Source organism: Harpia harpyja, chromosome 1 (assembly GCF_026419915.1).
Source record: "Harpia harpyja isolate bHarHar1 chromosome 1, bHarHar1 primary haplotype, whole genome shotgun sequence".
In the NCBI taxonomy this organism is placed as follows: domain Eukaryota; kingdom Metazoa; phylum Chordata; class Aves; order Accipitriformes; family Accipitridae; genus Harpia; species Harpia harpyja.
Window position 1 is genome coordinate 3,514,556 of NC_068940.1, and position 14,068 is coordinate 3,528,623.

The 14,068-nt window shown below is 44.9% G+C and overlaps 1 protein-coding gene across 6 annotated transcripts in view; it reads right to left on the reverse strand.

Moving 5' to 3' along the window:
- NFATC1 (nuclear factor of activated T cells 1) overlaps positions 1–14,068 on the reverse strand; it is a 115,149-nt gene that overhangs the window by 34,328 nt on the left and 66,753 nt on the right. For 5 of the 6 annotated variants that reach the window (XM_052802463.1, XM_052802300.1, XM_052802133.1 and 2 more), the window contains exon 8: positions 12,681–12,813. In XM_052802463.1, the coding sequence (XP_052658423.1) occupies positions 12,681–12,813 (133 nt within the window). Of the gene's footprint in view, positions 1–8,488; positions 10,032–12,680; positions 12,814–14,068 lie in introns of those variants that run through there. The other variant, XM_052802550.1, reaches the window with a different exon arrangement.

Genomic DNA, 14,068 nt, shown 5'->3' on the forward strand with positions numbered 1-14,068 from the left:
TCTTTTTCACATCGGCTTTCCCTCTCAAATCAGAGAGGTGCCTTTGCTGCTTCTCCTACAACATATGCAGTGCATAGGTAAAAGACACCCACTTTCTCTTTCAGGAAAATTATAAATAATAGGGCCAAGCTAGTCTGCAGATGTATTTTTTTCTAGCCAGATGCAACTCTAATGCATACAACAATTGCGTATGGATGCAGAGTGGCATTTATCTTCTTTCCCAAAAAGAAATCCACCGGAGCAGCGTTGCTTAAAGGTGCTGTGGGAAATTTACAGTGACACCAGAGAGTATCTTTCAGAATATTAGAATAACTGACCCGTTGTGGCACTAAGTTATTAATGAAACATGTTTGCACAACTCAGCTCAGAGCACGTGCGTGTTGTGTGTCTCTGACTGTATTTTTATTTGCATGTGTTTTACAAACACCCTTACACATTCTCCAGCCATTTACTATGTTCGTGTATGAGTCTTTTGAACCCCTAAAAATGCACGTGTGTGCATGTGTACATATAAAATCTCTTTTAACACTCACAAATTTCGCTGCTGGTGAATGCACTTCACTACCCTTGTTTTACAGTCCCCTAGCCTCTTGTTAACTTTGCTCCTTTTATGTTCCTTTACATATAGATGCTTGCAACACTTGTTTCAAGATTTCTAGCACCCCTAGTAAAAACATGCCTATATATGTAACAGATGCACAGGTGCTGCTCAAGACGAATGTGCTAAGGATAATGGACTGTCATTGGATTCCTCATAATCTTATTTTCACCTGCTCGTGTGCTGCACACTGGCTAGCAGGGCTACTAATGCACTTGGTTGCAGAGAAGCAGATTCCAGGTTCAGTGACAGCTTTATAAAACCAATATCACACCCTTTATGAAAATGCAAGACCAAAGAAACGCACCTAGATAAACATAGCAGCTCAGATATTGTAAGAAAATACCTTTAACAAGTTCCTGAGCTAGCAAATATTCTCACATGTTTTATATTAGGTTCACTGTACTAGCACTAACCACAGCACAGCTGGAAATATGATGGTTGTTGAACACTGAATTTTCCCAATATATCACTGTTATAGAAACACCTGTGCTAAATAATTCCAACCTCAACCACTTGCAATTCAACTCCAATAAACCTTGGAGTTGTCTGACTTGTTACAACCTAGGGAAAGGTTATAGCCCTGGTGGCAGGCAGGCTGGAGACTTTAAAGGAGGCAGGTTCCTGAACTCAGGCTGGTTTTTCATTGTAGCTCTTCCATGGCAGATCTTTGCTACTTGGTTTACCAGGCACTTTTTTGTCACTTCACTTTGAATTTTTTCTTTATAAAAGCAATGCCAGGGGGTCTATTTGCAGGTCTGATTAGCAGCCGTGAACATTGGGAATCTGTTTTCTCACGTGTTGCTACACTGAGATACACCTGCCGCAACCAACAGAGGATAACCAGTAAGTCCTACTCTGCACTGGGCGAAGGACTGATGGGTGGAAGGGACTCTATTCCAGACCTGTTAGTCCAAAAACTCTCTTGGAGATGGTGACAGCCACCAAGGATGCTCCTGGCTGCCCAGAAATTCAGAGTTCAGAGGGCAAATAGAGACCGGTGTTAATTACAGGACCAGTCAGGGTAAGTCACGGTAGCTTGTTTGCTGATGGCAGGTTGGTAGCCAGACAGGGAAACAAGAAGGACGGATATGAAATTAAGTGGGACCTCCGTTTTATTTGACATCCGTTTACATTGTCCCCTTGTGTTGATTTGAACCGATACTCCTGAGCATCTGTTATTTCATGTAATGGGAAACAAATTGTCTTTAAAAGGACAGATACTACCTGCACCTAGGCTTAGGGGTGTCAGAACTTGTTCAAATGAATTGTCTCCGTGACCTTTTTTAATGTGTTCTTTCGACACAGTAAAAAAGTCTCCCCTTGCTAAGTATCATATATTTTGTTTGTATGCTAATCTCATCACTAGAATAGGTATCACACTGAAAGACAGAAAAAGTACTAATGCTGAAATGATGAAGGGATTTGTATCTGACTTTTCAGTGCTTTGCCATCTGTATAGACATTTAACACCGTGCAGAGTGAACGTACGGATCTTACCAAGCTGGGATGGCAGCCACTCACTCCCCTTTAAAAAAGTGTAAATGTCTTTACAGGGTACCAGTTTGGAGAAGGAAGCTCTGTAGGATTTTTTTAAAATTTTTTTTTTCCTGGAGAAACCATTCCTAATGACCCAGATGATCTGGAATCAGACCTGCAAAGCTGAGCATGTCAGCAGAAACTTAAGACATTAACACTTCCCTTTCTGGCTAGACCTCAACTTTTGTATTTTGCATGAATAACAGTATTACTTGACTTGTGGAGTATAGATATACCACAAATTGCTACATTACATCAGTTAACAGTTTGTTTATGACACTCTATCCTCTATCTGGTTCTCCCCAGCCTATGTAACTTCACCAAATGGACTAACAAAGGCCAAAAATCTTTGCCGACGTTTGTATTTCCAAACTCAACTGAAACGAGCTATGGGTCTGACCTGATCGTTCTGAAAATACTTTGATTGTGTCAAAAGTTGGTGTAAATCCCCTTATATTCCTTCTTTAAAAGGGCAACCGTTCACTTCCACTTTGCAAAAGGCCGCGGAGGGCCCGAGGCAGGAGCTGGGGGTCTTTCAAGGCACACCTTCCAAAACCAATTACCTGTCCTCACCGGCCACCCACTTACCATCACGGTGCCTACGGCGTTACTCGAACGAGTTAAAATACCTGCATGCAATAAGGCTACCAGTTCCTAACACACGCTTCCCACTGCCTTACTGGCTTTTGGGGAGCGGAGACCCTCAGCTGGGGCGAGCAGCTCCAGCTGACTTCTTAGAGCAGCCGAGGACACAAACCTTCCGTGCCCACCTTCACCATCTTCTCCCAGGCAGGACCCCAGTGGGTTCCTCCAGAGCAGCCAGGGCTGATCACCGGCCAGCCGGGGACTAGCGTTACCGCTTACCTAGTGACTCATGCTTGATTAACTGCAAATCTTTACAGACCCGAGCTAGAAAAAGGGGTTTCATTCTCAAATACATCCCTGTGGAGGCACGGTAAGCTAGCTGTCATGACACATAGGCATTTCCACCATCGCTCACTTGCACAAGTGACTATTTCACACAGGAAGATGAGACGTGATACAGAGAGTACAGTTAATTTTCACAGGATTAATATTTAACAGAGAACAGTATTAGCTTGACTAACTTGTAGCTCAAATATTTCAAATCTTAAGTGACTTGGTAAAAACCTGCCAGCTGAAAGAGACGCTCCTAGCCACACAGCAGTTAACTGGAAAGCCCTACAGCTGTTCAGAATTTTAGCAGAAACTGGACTATTTCTTAAATTCAGCAGAGCCATATCAAATGGCAACAAGCATTCTGTCTCAAAGCTGCTCCGTGGTGCTGAGATAACATCCAGTCTTGCAGACTCTCAGCTGGCTAGAATGAAAAATTGTGACTGAATTTGCCATACACTGAGATTTGCCAGTAATAAATTGCAGCAACGAAGCCAGAATTTGTGAAATTGTAAACAGAAAAGATGATGCAGTTTTTACATGCGCTCAGACTCAAAAGTAATGTTATGCGTTTAAGAGACCCTACCCTGCTGAAGGATCGGGCCCGTGCCATAAAAAGGAAAAAAAAAATGCAAGTTTGGTTCATATGGTGAATTTTTAAACGCTTGTTACTTCACAATGCATTAGGTTGGCCGACAGACAATTTTAAATAGTCCTCGATTTTTAATATTAAAATTTGACAGGGCTCACAGTTCTAAATTAGTCTGATAAGCAACTTAATCTGTGCTAATTGGTTTTCAATGGTTCGACGAGGCCTTCTTAGACTCTGGACTCACGTCATTATGTCATCTAATTTAATACGAAGTTCTGAGAACTGTGCGTTGGCAGCAGCCCTGGCTATAAATCAAAGCTTCCTACTCAGAGAGAGCAGGGTTATGACATCATACTGAGGCACTGGGCGAAAGACAATGGTCCTTCTGTGTGGGTCTGAATCTGGGAGAAATATTTCAGCCAGTTCTGCAAGCCCACGTTTAAATGAAAGGCCTTCTAGCAGGTAAAAAGTTAATATATCAAACCTTGAAGAAAAATAATAAATCATGTGCATTCAGTAAAGGGAGTCAGAAAGTGCTTAAATATAAATTACATGTATTTTTTGACAATTCTAACAAGTCTGTTTGCTTTTACACTTTAGCAATCCAGATGGGTTTTTAAACTTTTTTTTGGGGGGTGCTATTAAAATATGTGAACTGAGAAAATATAATCATATAAATTAAACAGATGTTTATCCTGATTAACATTAAACTAACAAATTCCCATTTCCACGTAGTATTATCAATGCAGACATTTATGGCACTATAATATATTTCTTTTACCCTTAAGTTTGATTGAACCTATCAAACAAAATAGCCACCTTTCATGGTGCAGACTATGATGTAGTTCCCTGGCACCGGCACGCAGATTTTGGTAAGCGTATGAAAATCAAAACACTGCTTTTTTCATCATGTGCACACACGCATTTCTTCAACTTCTGGACTAAACATCTCCTAATTGGTAAGACTTCGGGATGAGACTTTCAAAGAGGGTTGAGGAGTTAGGTGGCTAAATCCCCATTACTGAGCTGAGCTCTGAAATGCCGTTTGTGCCTTCGAAATCCTCGCCCGTCAGTCAGTTTTGAGCCAGGCAGCACACCCTCCGCACCGCAAAGCAGACCTTCTTTCAGAAGATGCTGGCGCAGGTCATCCCAACTGCTGCCGCCGCTCTGCCGCTGGCTGACCGGAGACACGGTTAGGGATGTGGACGCATCTCCACGTACAGCTTAGCCACTGTGGATTCACGCAAAGACAAAATCCTGGCCACCGTGGCAGCATCGTCTGCATCCAGCAGGCTTGAGCGGAGCGAGGAGCTCATGGAGTCAGTGTGGTGTTGGGGAGAGGCAACGGGCTGGCTGCCCTCAGAAATTATAATCCCCCTGTTTTGTAACACCAGGGCAGCAGTGGCTGAGCAAAACTTTCTGAAACGTCCTGCCAACGTATCTGCAGCAGTGGCAATCTCAGTGACAAGGGACAGGCACTCAAACCCAGGGATCTTGTGAGACAGTCACTACAGGGGTCTTTGCAGATGCCGTCCGTGAACTGGGTATTTTTCCCTAGGCACCAACTCAAGCAAAACTTTTTGTAAAGGTCAAGCTCCTATCAAGCCTTTGCTTTTTAGTTAATAAAACCAGAGCACGGTGACTCAGAAACAAAGGGAGCCTCACGAGATCAAGAAGCTGTAGGCAGCACACGTGTGACTGCAGCTTTTATCTACGCAAGTATCTGAACTCACTCACGCTCTCTTGCTAGTACACTCCTACTGGTACTGCTCATCAGAAGGGCTACCTCTAACACATGCCTGCCTGCTCTCTTTGGGTTTATGTGTATGTATTTTTATGGGATCAGATGCATACGTACAGTTTTATACAAGAATAGCCTCCAGGTAGATGGAAGCCTTGCGCATACATCTCAGCCTGTAATCTCGAACAGTGCCATTATCTGATTAGAAAGTGCTTTCCAGCTAACTAATTTACTAAATGCTTTTCAACAGCTGTTAAACTATTAGGTTATTCAATGCATATTTATGAGACAGAAGATTATATATGGTAGCTTGGTGCATACGCTGTTAAACCGGGTGGGGAGGAGTGCAAGGTAAGTGGAGGGCATTTGGGTTGTGTTAGTACAGAAGATAAGTATTAGCTTTCTTTCAAAAGAAAAGGGGAAGATTCTTAAAAGGCATAATTCATTTTCCATCGTAACACCTTATTAAATCCTACAAAGTTGAAAAGGACAAATCGAGTCCTGTGGTATGCCTGCTCGGGCTGCTCTACTGCTGCTCCCATGGCGTGGTACCCAGCTCCACCGCCGCCTTGAGCTGGAGGTTTAATAACTGCGCCCAACGCCCGGGCTGCACCGGCCAAGGCTTTCCACGTCATTTCTGTCAGACGCGGTAAAATTCACTGGGGTGAGGGTCTTTTCTGACGATGCGGCATAACACGACACCACCGGCACCGACCTTACTCCTGCTCTCTCGACGAGCGGAGGAGAATAGGAAAGCGGGGGCTGCGGGCAGAGGTCCCGCAAGGCAGCAGCGTGGGGGGCAGCCCCATGCTCCTCATCCCTGGCAGTCCTGTGGGGATGGGCTGGCAGGAGGGCATCCTCACTGCGCCAGTCCTACCCCCGGATCTGCCCTCTCCAGAGAGGGCTTTGGAGCCGGCCGACCTCGGCCATCTCGGCTCCGACGTGGTTTTTGTCTTTAGAGATGGATGCCGTCCCTCCCACAGCCAGCAAAACACATCCTCACCCGTGCGTTCCACCTCTAGCAGCCACCGCCGCGTCCCCTTTAGGATCAATCACTGGGCTAGATTAATTATGGTGATCAGCCACTTGAGGAGAACAAAAATAAGCGTCTCCTGTAATCCAGCCCATGTAATTCTAAACCCCGTTCTCCCTCATGCAAGTTCTACCTTTTGGCTTTTAAGCTAATTGGAAGATCCTAAAGCCCCACACTTGCTAACATATGCATGTGAAATCACTGGCAAGTAAGGAAAGGAGTCCTCGAAATGCTCATGCAGAGGGGTTCAGTGACCGAAACCACAGGCTGGGTTTTGTCGTCTGAAGGGGAATATCTGAAAAGGGAGGTATGGCCAAAAGACAACTTTACGTGCTGGAAGTTAACGATTATGAGTGATCATTGCTGCTGCGACAGAGCCTGCTGGTCAGACACAGTCAGGGGCTTCTATATAGCGCTTGTCCACTCCTGCCTGTCGCAGGGACATCCCACAGGTGATGTTCCTTCTTGGCCTTCCAGACGAAGATGGAGCACCACACAGTGAGGCAGTTTAGCCTCTAAAGATCAAGACGACTGCATCTGCAGGTTGGATGCGGCTGGCCAGGTTCCGGCCGACAGCCGAAATGGGATGTCACCTGGATGAAGTGTGGGCAGCTCCAGTGGGGACCCAGCAACTGGGAGCAAAAGCACCCGAGGGCGTAACGCTGATGAGCGTAATGTGTGGCTCCTCCGCAGACCTCACGTGGCTGCTGGAAGGGAGCGGAGGGGCTGATGCGCCCGGCGATGATGAGTTTTGTGATCCTCTTAAATGGAAACAAGGCTCCGACAAAATCTCGCCTGCTTTTTGTTACTCCATTAAGTGTCAAAAGTTAACAACCAGCCACCTAGCAGCCAAAATTATATAAACTGTAACAGCGCAGAGTGTAAAAATGAGCAATCGCGATCTGTATTTTCACCTAAAATAAAAAAAAATACCTTGGGGCCAACCTTCCCCCCTCCCCGTCCCTCCTGTTGCCCTGCCCTGATCTGCGCAGGCTTTTTGGCAGCCCGGCTGCTCCCTGGGCTGGATGGAAACACTTCCAGCAGGTCCGAGGCTTCAGGCTTGGCTCAGCCAGGCTCGGTCCCCTCGCACACGGCCCCGGGAACGTGGCACTGACCTAAGGCTGGCCTGGGCGTTAAGGCATTCCTACTGACCTCCATGCCCCTTCCTCCGGCTCCCCAGGCCGGCCGCAAGGCTCCGCCGAGGCACTGCCCGCCGTGGCACTGCCGCGGTCACGTTGCACCGTTAGGATCCTTTCACAACCCAGGCACTGAATTTGGCCCCGCTTCCCCCAACCGCCCCCAAATTACCACCGTTTTGCAGGCGTGGCTAGGCTAATAGTTTTCGCCAGCCTCGAGCATGAAAATTCAACAAACGCTCGAGAGGTGATCGGCAAAAGCCGTGCTCTGTGTCACATCGGAGCGGCAACGCTTTGCATCCTCGTTTTATTGCTGTCTGCTAAGGCGGCCGGTGTCGTCTTTTAACTTAGAAAGTGAGCTGTGGGCGGAGGAGCCGAGGTGAAACAGAGGCACGGCTGCTCAACGCAATCACTAGAAAACTGCTGATTGTACTCATCTGTAGGGCGGGCAGGAGATAATTTTAGAGCAGAGGCAGGAAGTCAGGAGGATGCTGAAAGCAATGCGCAGTGGGCACCGCTCGCCCTTTTCAGCAGCACACCAAGAGCTTCGCTTTCACGCCGCTGGGCTGAAAACAGCAACACTGAGGCACATCTAGTCACCGCAGGCACGCTCTCAGCACAGCTCCGTACCCGCAGATTCAAAGGGCCTCCGTCCCCGGCAAGTCACTTGCCTACGTGGCCAGGTTTTCAGAGGAGCTCGGCACCCCGGGGGCTTGTGCAGGTGCCTGCAGGGAGGCAAAGAGACTGCAGAAAAGCTGGCTCTGCGAGCGAAGGCTGTGCACTTGGAAATCCGGCCCTACGGGTGGTGAAACGCGTCTCAAAAGAAAAGTTGGCCGGCATATCAACACCATTTTAATAAATACTAGAAGTAGTGAAACGATTTTTTAATAATGCTTTGACAATTAAGAAGCCTGACAGAAACAGAAACCGGAAATACTTTATCATCAACTCTTTGCAAAAGCGTATTTTTCATTCCAGTAAAAGAAACACATCAACTTTCCTTTTTCCATCTTATTAAATATTTCCTAGACAAACTAGCCTGGTTTTGCTTAGTCAAATATCACTACTTGTCTAAATAAAGTTCAAAGAAAAACTTTTCTATGTTCACCATTCTTTATATCAATATTCATTAGATAACAGAAATCATAGAGAGCATTCGCTCCTATCTGCGAAAAATAAGTTCTTGAAAACGTTTCCTCTATTTTGATGTACCTACATAAAAGAAATCTGAATAAACAGAGATCTAACCCTTATCATTCAGTGAGTTGTTTAAAGTCGTCTGAGCTGGAGAACTCCTTCAGCTTTCTTAGCAGATGAAAGCAAGGATTTGGAACCACAGCATACATGTCTGGTTGCTTGTGTGCTTCTTCAGCCTCTCCAGATTAGTTTACATCTCAAATGCTACCGCTTACACCTAGTGATTTCAGAAGACCATTCCTCCTGTTTGAAATGCATATTTGGGCCAATGGTATAATAAATTCATCGAAGCAAAATGATACGCGGTCATAAACAGAAATGAAAACCAAGCGTTTTTCTAGAGGGTAGGGTTCACAAATGCGGGGTTCACCAACGTTTTCCGAAATGTTCTGCTGCACATAACGGAGCCGCAGAGCATGCCTGCACAGAGCTACGGCAGTGGAGGGACTTTAAAAGCCGAATATCCAAGCACCTGCTGATTGTGCTGTGCTCAGACTCCTGACCGCAGCGTCCGGTCCTGCGCCTTCCTCCTCACATTCTGATGGGATGTGGCAATGCAAAATGTATTAGTACTTACCATACGAGCTGCGGGAATTCACCTGTGCCAGAATGGTATGGAAACTACTTATATTTCTGCGCCAGGCATGTCTGGGGAGGAGTCTCAAGAGCCTACAGACTGCAGGCTCTGGGAAAAAACTGATATGCAATTGCTCAGCGATGCGTAATATTGAAGCAATACTAAAAAAAAATGACATTACAGTCATTTCTGTACAATATAGGCTAATACAGGATTCGGGGATTGCTCAAATTCAGCAGAACAGTAAATCAAAATTTCAATTAAAAGTGGATTATGAGTACTTAGGTTTATGGTCTGTCCCAAGCCAAAGACTTAAGCAAGCCCATTTTCCAGACCTTGGCTCTCATTTGTGAAGCCTCTACTTTCTGTTTTGTTTTGTTATTTAAACTTTTCATTTACAGAGCAGTAAGATTTTCATTTTTACAGCATTTTTTTTTTCTTTCTGAGGCAGGAACTCATCTTCACCAAGCAAGTCCCTGCTCTGCAAAACACTTGAGCTAACGCAGAGGAAAAGTACAATCCTGCCATATCTCCGCAGCACGGGAGAAGCCTTACGGCGGCGAAACCGTAACACTCTGCTGGAGAGGGCAGCTTGTGCTGGCTGTATGTCACAGAGCTGTACTCCATGGAGACGCTATAGGACCATCCACGGGAGGTGGGATGAGTGAGGCCACGTGTCCCTGGATCCACTGGCTGTTTTCCCCTAGGGAATGAGGAGAAACAGGAGCTACAGGAAAAAAAAAACCCTATTGCTCTGCGGTTGGGGTGGGAACCGCAGAGCAAGTCCATGGCTCTCCCACTGGTTGCACCGTCTGCACGTGCCCACACCCACCCCACGAGCATGGCCAGTGGGATCACGCAATATTTAGGCTTTAATCCGTACACGGTATTTTGCTTTGGCACAGTCCAGCTGGGCTGTAAAATCTATGTCTAATGTGCGTTATGCAGCTTTTAAAAGATCCCTCACGCAGGAATACCTGCAAAATTATGGTAGGCACTGAAGTGTTAGCATTTTGACTAGTCCTAAAGCACAGCAGGAGAAGAAGCTTACAGGATACCATCTGATTTGTGTAAAACCACATCTTACACTCTGACATTTGCTTGTCAAAAACCTACACCTTCTATGTTCAGGAGATTTGTTTAAACAAGAGACAAAGTGCTACCTGGACCAAAATAGTGCTTATCTCCTTTACATTTTTTTACACTGATCACACAGTGGTTGTTGACTCAAATTTTTTTTCTTCATGAGCTAAACTTTGGTTTTCTGCCATGTCTTGAAACATTAAAAGAATGTTGTGACTGAAATCAAATAAAGTAGAACATCCTAAAATGACTCCTAGAAATACAGCAGCATAAACGACTGATTCAGTCTTTGTGCATGGTTTCTGAATATGTAGTCAAGGTGATCGTATATCTTTGAAAGGCACGATGGAAACAGCCACCAGCAACGTAAGGGCAAAACCTTACAGCTAAAACACAGGCATAATAAAAACATACTATCCTATTAATTCTGACGATTGCAGAAGCACATTCACTCTTACCACTGTTATGAGAGTTTGCAAAGAACGCAAGATGGTTTTCAATTACCTATATGCACATACACATATATATTAAGAGAACGTGAGTGGAGAACCAAACGGGAATGGGGGGAAGGCATATTTACTATGAATACCTGCTTCCCTTTACCCTACTCTGGTATTACATTTTTTCTTTCAGGTTTCCCTACATTGAAACGAAAAGATTTCACATGAATTTAAATCAGTACAGCAGACTAAACAAGATTCCCAATGTTTTCAACAATTACCATAATTAAAGATGTCTTTGCAGAATAAAGCCTAGGCTGGTTCTCTGTTGCCTGTCACTAGGTAAATATTCCCATCTCTTCACATCAAATGAAACATCAAATGTTTCAACCTCAGAACGGTGGTAGCATAAACCAACTTTGCAGCAGTGAATACTATTCCCATGGTTTAGAATAAAATGGTAAAAAATGGCCTATGTAAATGCTGGAGAGAAAAGATGCTGCTTAATAAACAGCAGTTAACAACAGGCATGTATTTGAAATACTTATGAGGGTAACTTGGGTGGCGAGGCAATACCTGTTGGCCTCTACAACAGAGTTTTGTTGCTGAAAAGTGTTGTGCAAGAGAATAACAACTCTTTTTCTTTCCAATTAAAGAGATGAACAGTCTTTAAATATACATAGACATACCCACTACGGATGAAGTTTGCATAAGTAGGCTGATTCAGTGAAGCATAGCTACGCAGCACATACGCAATAAGCTGTCAGTTGCCCATGTCAGGTTTCCTGTACTTTTACTTTAAATTAAAGTCCTGATAGAAGTCTGGAGTGCATGCACGCTAACTGGGTGAAATTCCAAATGTGTATTTTATGGGATTTCACCTGCAAAAAGTTGGCAGGTCTCTTCAAGTCATGTGACATGACTCAAGTATTGCTTTGTGGGAATTTCCCTCAGAAGGACTATATTCACTTGGAAAGTCTATGAAAAAGCATTAACCTAATCATTTTTCTAATTCCTCTTCCTTCCAAAACAACAACAAGAAAACAACCACCCTTTTTTCCTACTTTCCCCAAAAAAGTGTTCTCCGAAAAAGAGCCATTTCAAATAAAAAAAAAAAATTAATCTAAATTGACTTGCTATTAAAATCTTCAAACAAGCCTGCTTGGAATTCATCTAGCATGAGTGACTTTATTGTCACTTCACAGGCACCAATATAAGCTTCCAAAAAAGCTGGAACACGTGTTTGTGAACATTTCCTATACATGAAGCATTTTTTATGGAGAACTCTGATCTCCGTCCACATTGTGCTTTTCATCGCTACCCAAGAGCAGCATCAGCCTGGAGCGCTATTTTCACCCCGTGCGAGACAGCGAGGTGCAGGATGACTGGAAGGAGAATCCCCACACCACCTCCAGCTCAGAGCCCAGCACGCTTGCAATGCTGTGGTGCGAATTCAGAAGTATTGTTCAAATGCAATGTACCCTCTGGGGCCGCAAAATCAGACCGAGGGTTGACAGCAACTTAGCAGAGAGCTCAGAGCGTTCACAATTTGTGGCTACACGTGAGTTTGTGCTCCCAAAGGCAGAAAAAATCCTTGTTCCAACAAGTCTCTGCCACCAGTATAAAAGAAAATAACCTGCAGAGAAAATCTCTTGTGTGGGCAGCAGAAAGGCAGCTCTTAAGGTTTGATTCTCACTCTCATTTTATAGCGCCAGGTATACCTCCAAATTACTCAGGTTACTAAAGAATTATCAGAGCCATGTATCTTTCTAAGTAATCATCATTATCTCTCATTTTTACTAGCAGAGATAAGGAATATATTTTGTTACCATTAGCAGGAAGATAGGTGAAAAGCTGGTACTGGCTTCTCTTTCTCTTTCCGTTGCAGACATAGAAGTTGACCTGAACAGGGCTGGTAATTCTCTGATTGCGGAAAGGTGGTATCTCAACCACCAACGAATTCTGCAAAAGCAACAAATCAGAAAGTCAAGGCATGACAAAGGCAGTCGAGCTGTACAATGGCATTCACATGTTAACCCCGAGAAGGAGGCACCTGGGCTCACAAGGAGGAACATGTTCTCTGCAGGGAAACTGGTGGGCTTCGTGGGCAGGGATGGCCTCTGGCCGCCCCCAGTATCCGTGCCAAGGACTCCAGAAGTAGGGAAATACGATTTTAGCACGGCTCAGGTCTTTACACAATCACTAGCCTTCACCTCTTCCCTTTGGACAGCAAATACGATACCACAAGGCTCTATCCCTCCTGCCTCTGACAAGAATCTTGGGACCACAATCAAATCGTGGTCTCTAACTCAGCAGGAGCAAGCACAACCGCTTGGCTGGCAGGTCATCCCCAGTATATCTCACCCTAACACAACTTCCTTTGAAAGGAGAATTAGGACAGGCATATGATTATTCAAATACTTCCATTTTCCACAGTGAAATGTTCTTCACTCAGGAGGGTTTAACCATGCTAATTTCTGTGGATGGGAGATGTTGCAAGAACATCTAGTGCTACAGGAAGAAGGGCTGGAGAGCATGTAGATGATCTTCCACTGTCAGAAACCAAATGCTCCAGCACGGGGCTAAGGAACGACTTAGCTGCTAGGGCATCAGCTTACACAAACGCACAGTGAAATCTGCTATGACCATCAAAACGTCCCTTGGCACTTTTTGAAAGAATAAAAGGGAATGCTTGTCTTAGCATTTGGCCTGCATTCAGCTGAGGTCTTTAAATTGTTTGCCTGCATGTCTCCAGCAGGTTTGCAGCTAACAAACTCTTGCATATTCCTGCAGAGGTGGAATAGTGGCCATATTTCCCACTTATAGTCATGGCCGAGGGAGCCACGCTTCTCTGACCCTGGGGCTGATCTCCTGTGAGGGGACTCACATTTCTTCTGCTGAAGGTAGACGAAAGCCAAGGAAAATGATCAGAAATTGCTTTGGGAGCAGAGGGAAGAACTGACCCGGCAAGACAGAAGATGAGCAGACAGGGCTGGCCCATCCTGGACAATGAAAAAATATTTTCCAAATGGTCTCTCCTACTTTCGGGATAGCTTCCAACGAAGGCTTTTTACCCCATGCTCCCATTAAAGGAAGATTTCCAGGAGGGGAGGCCTAGGTACTTGTTCTGTTTCACTGGGGAGACACGGTGCCAAAGCCTTGGAAATCCCTCTTTAGTAACAGTGCTGGAGAAGGCAATATATATTTTTCATCTTGA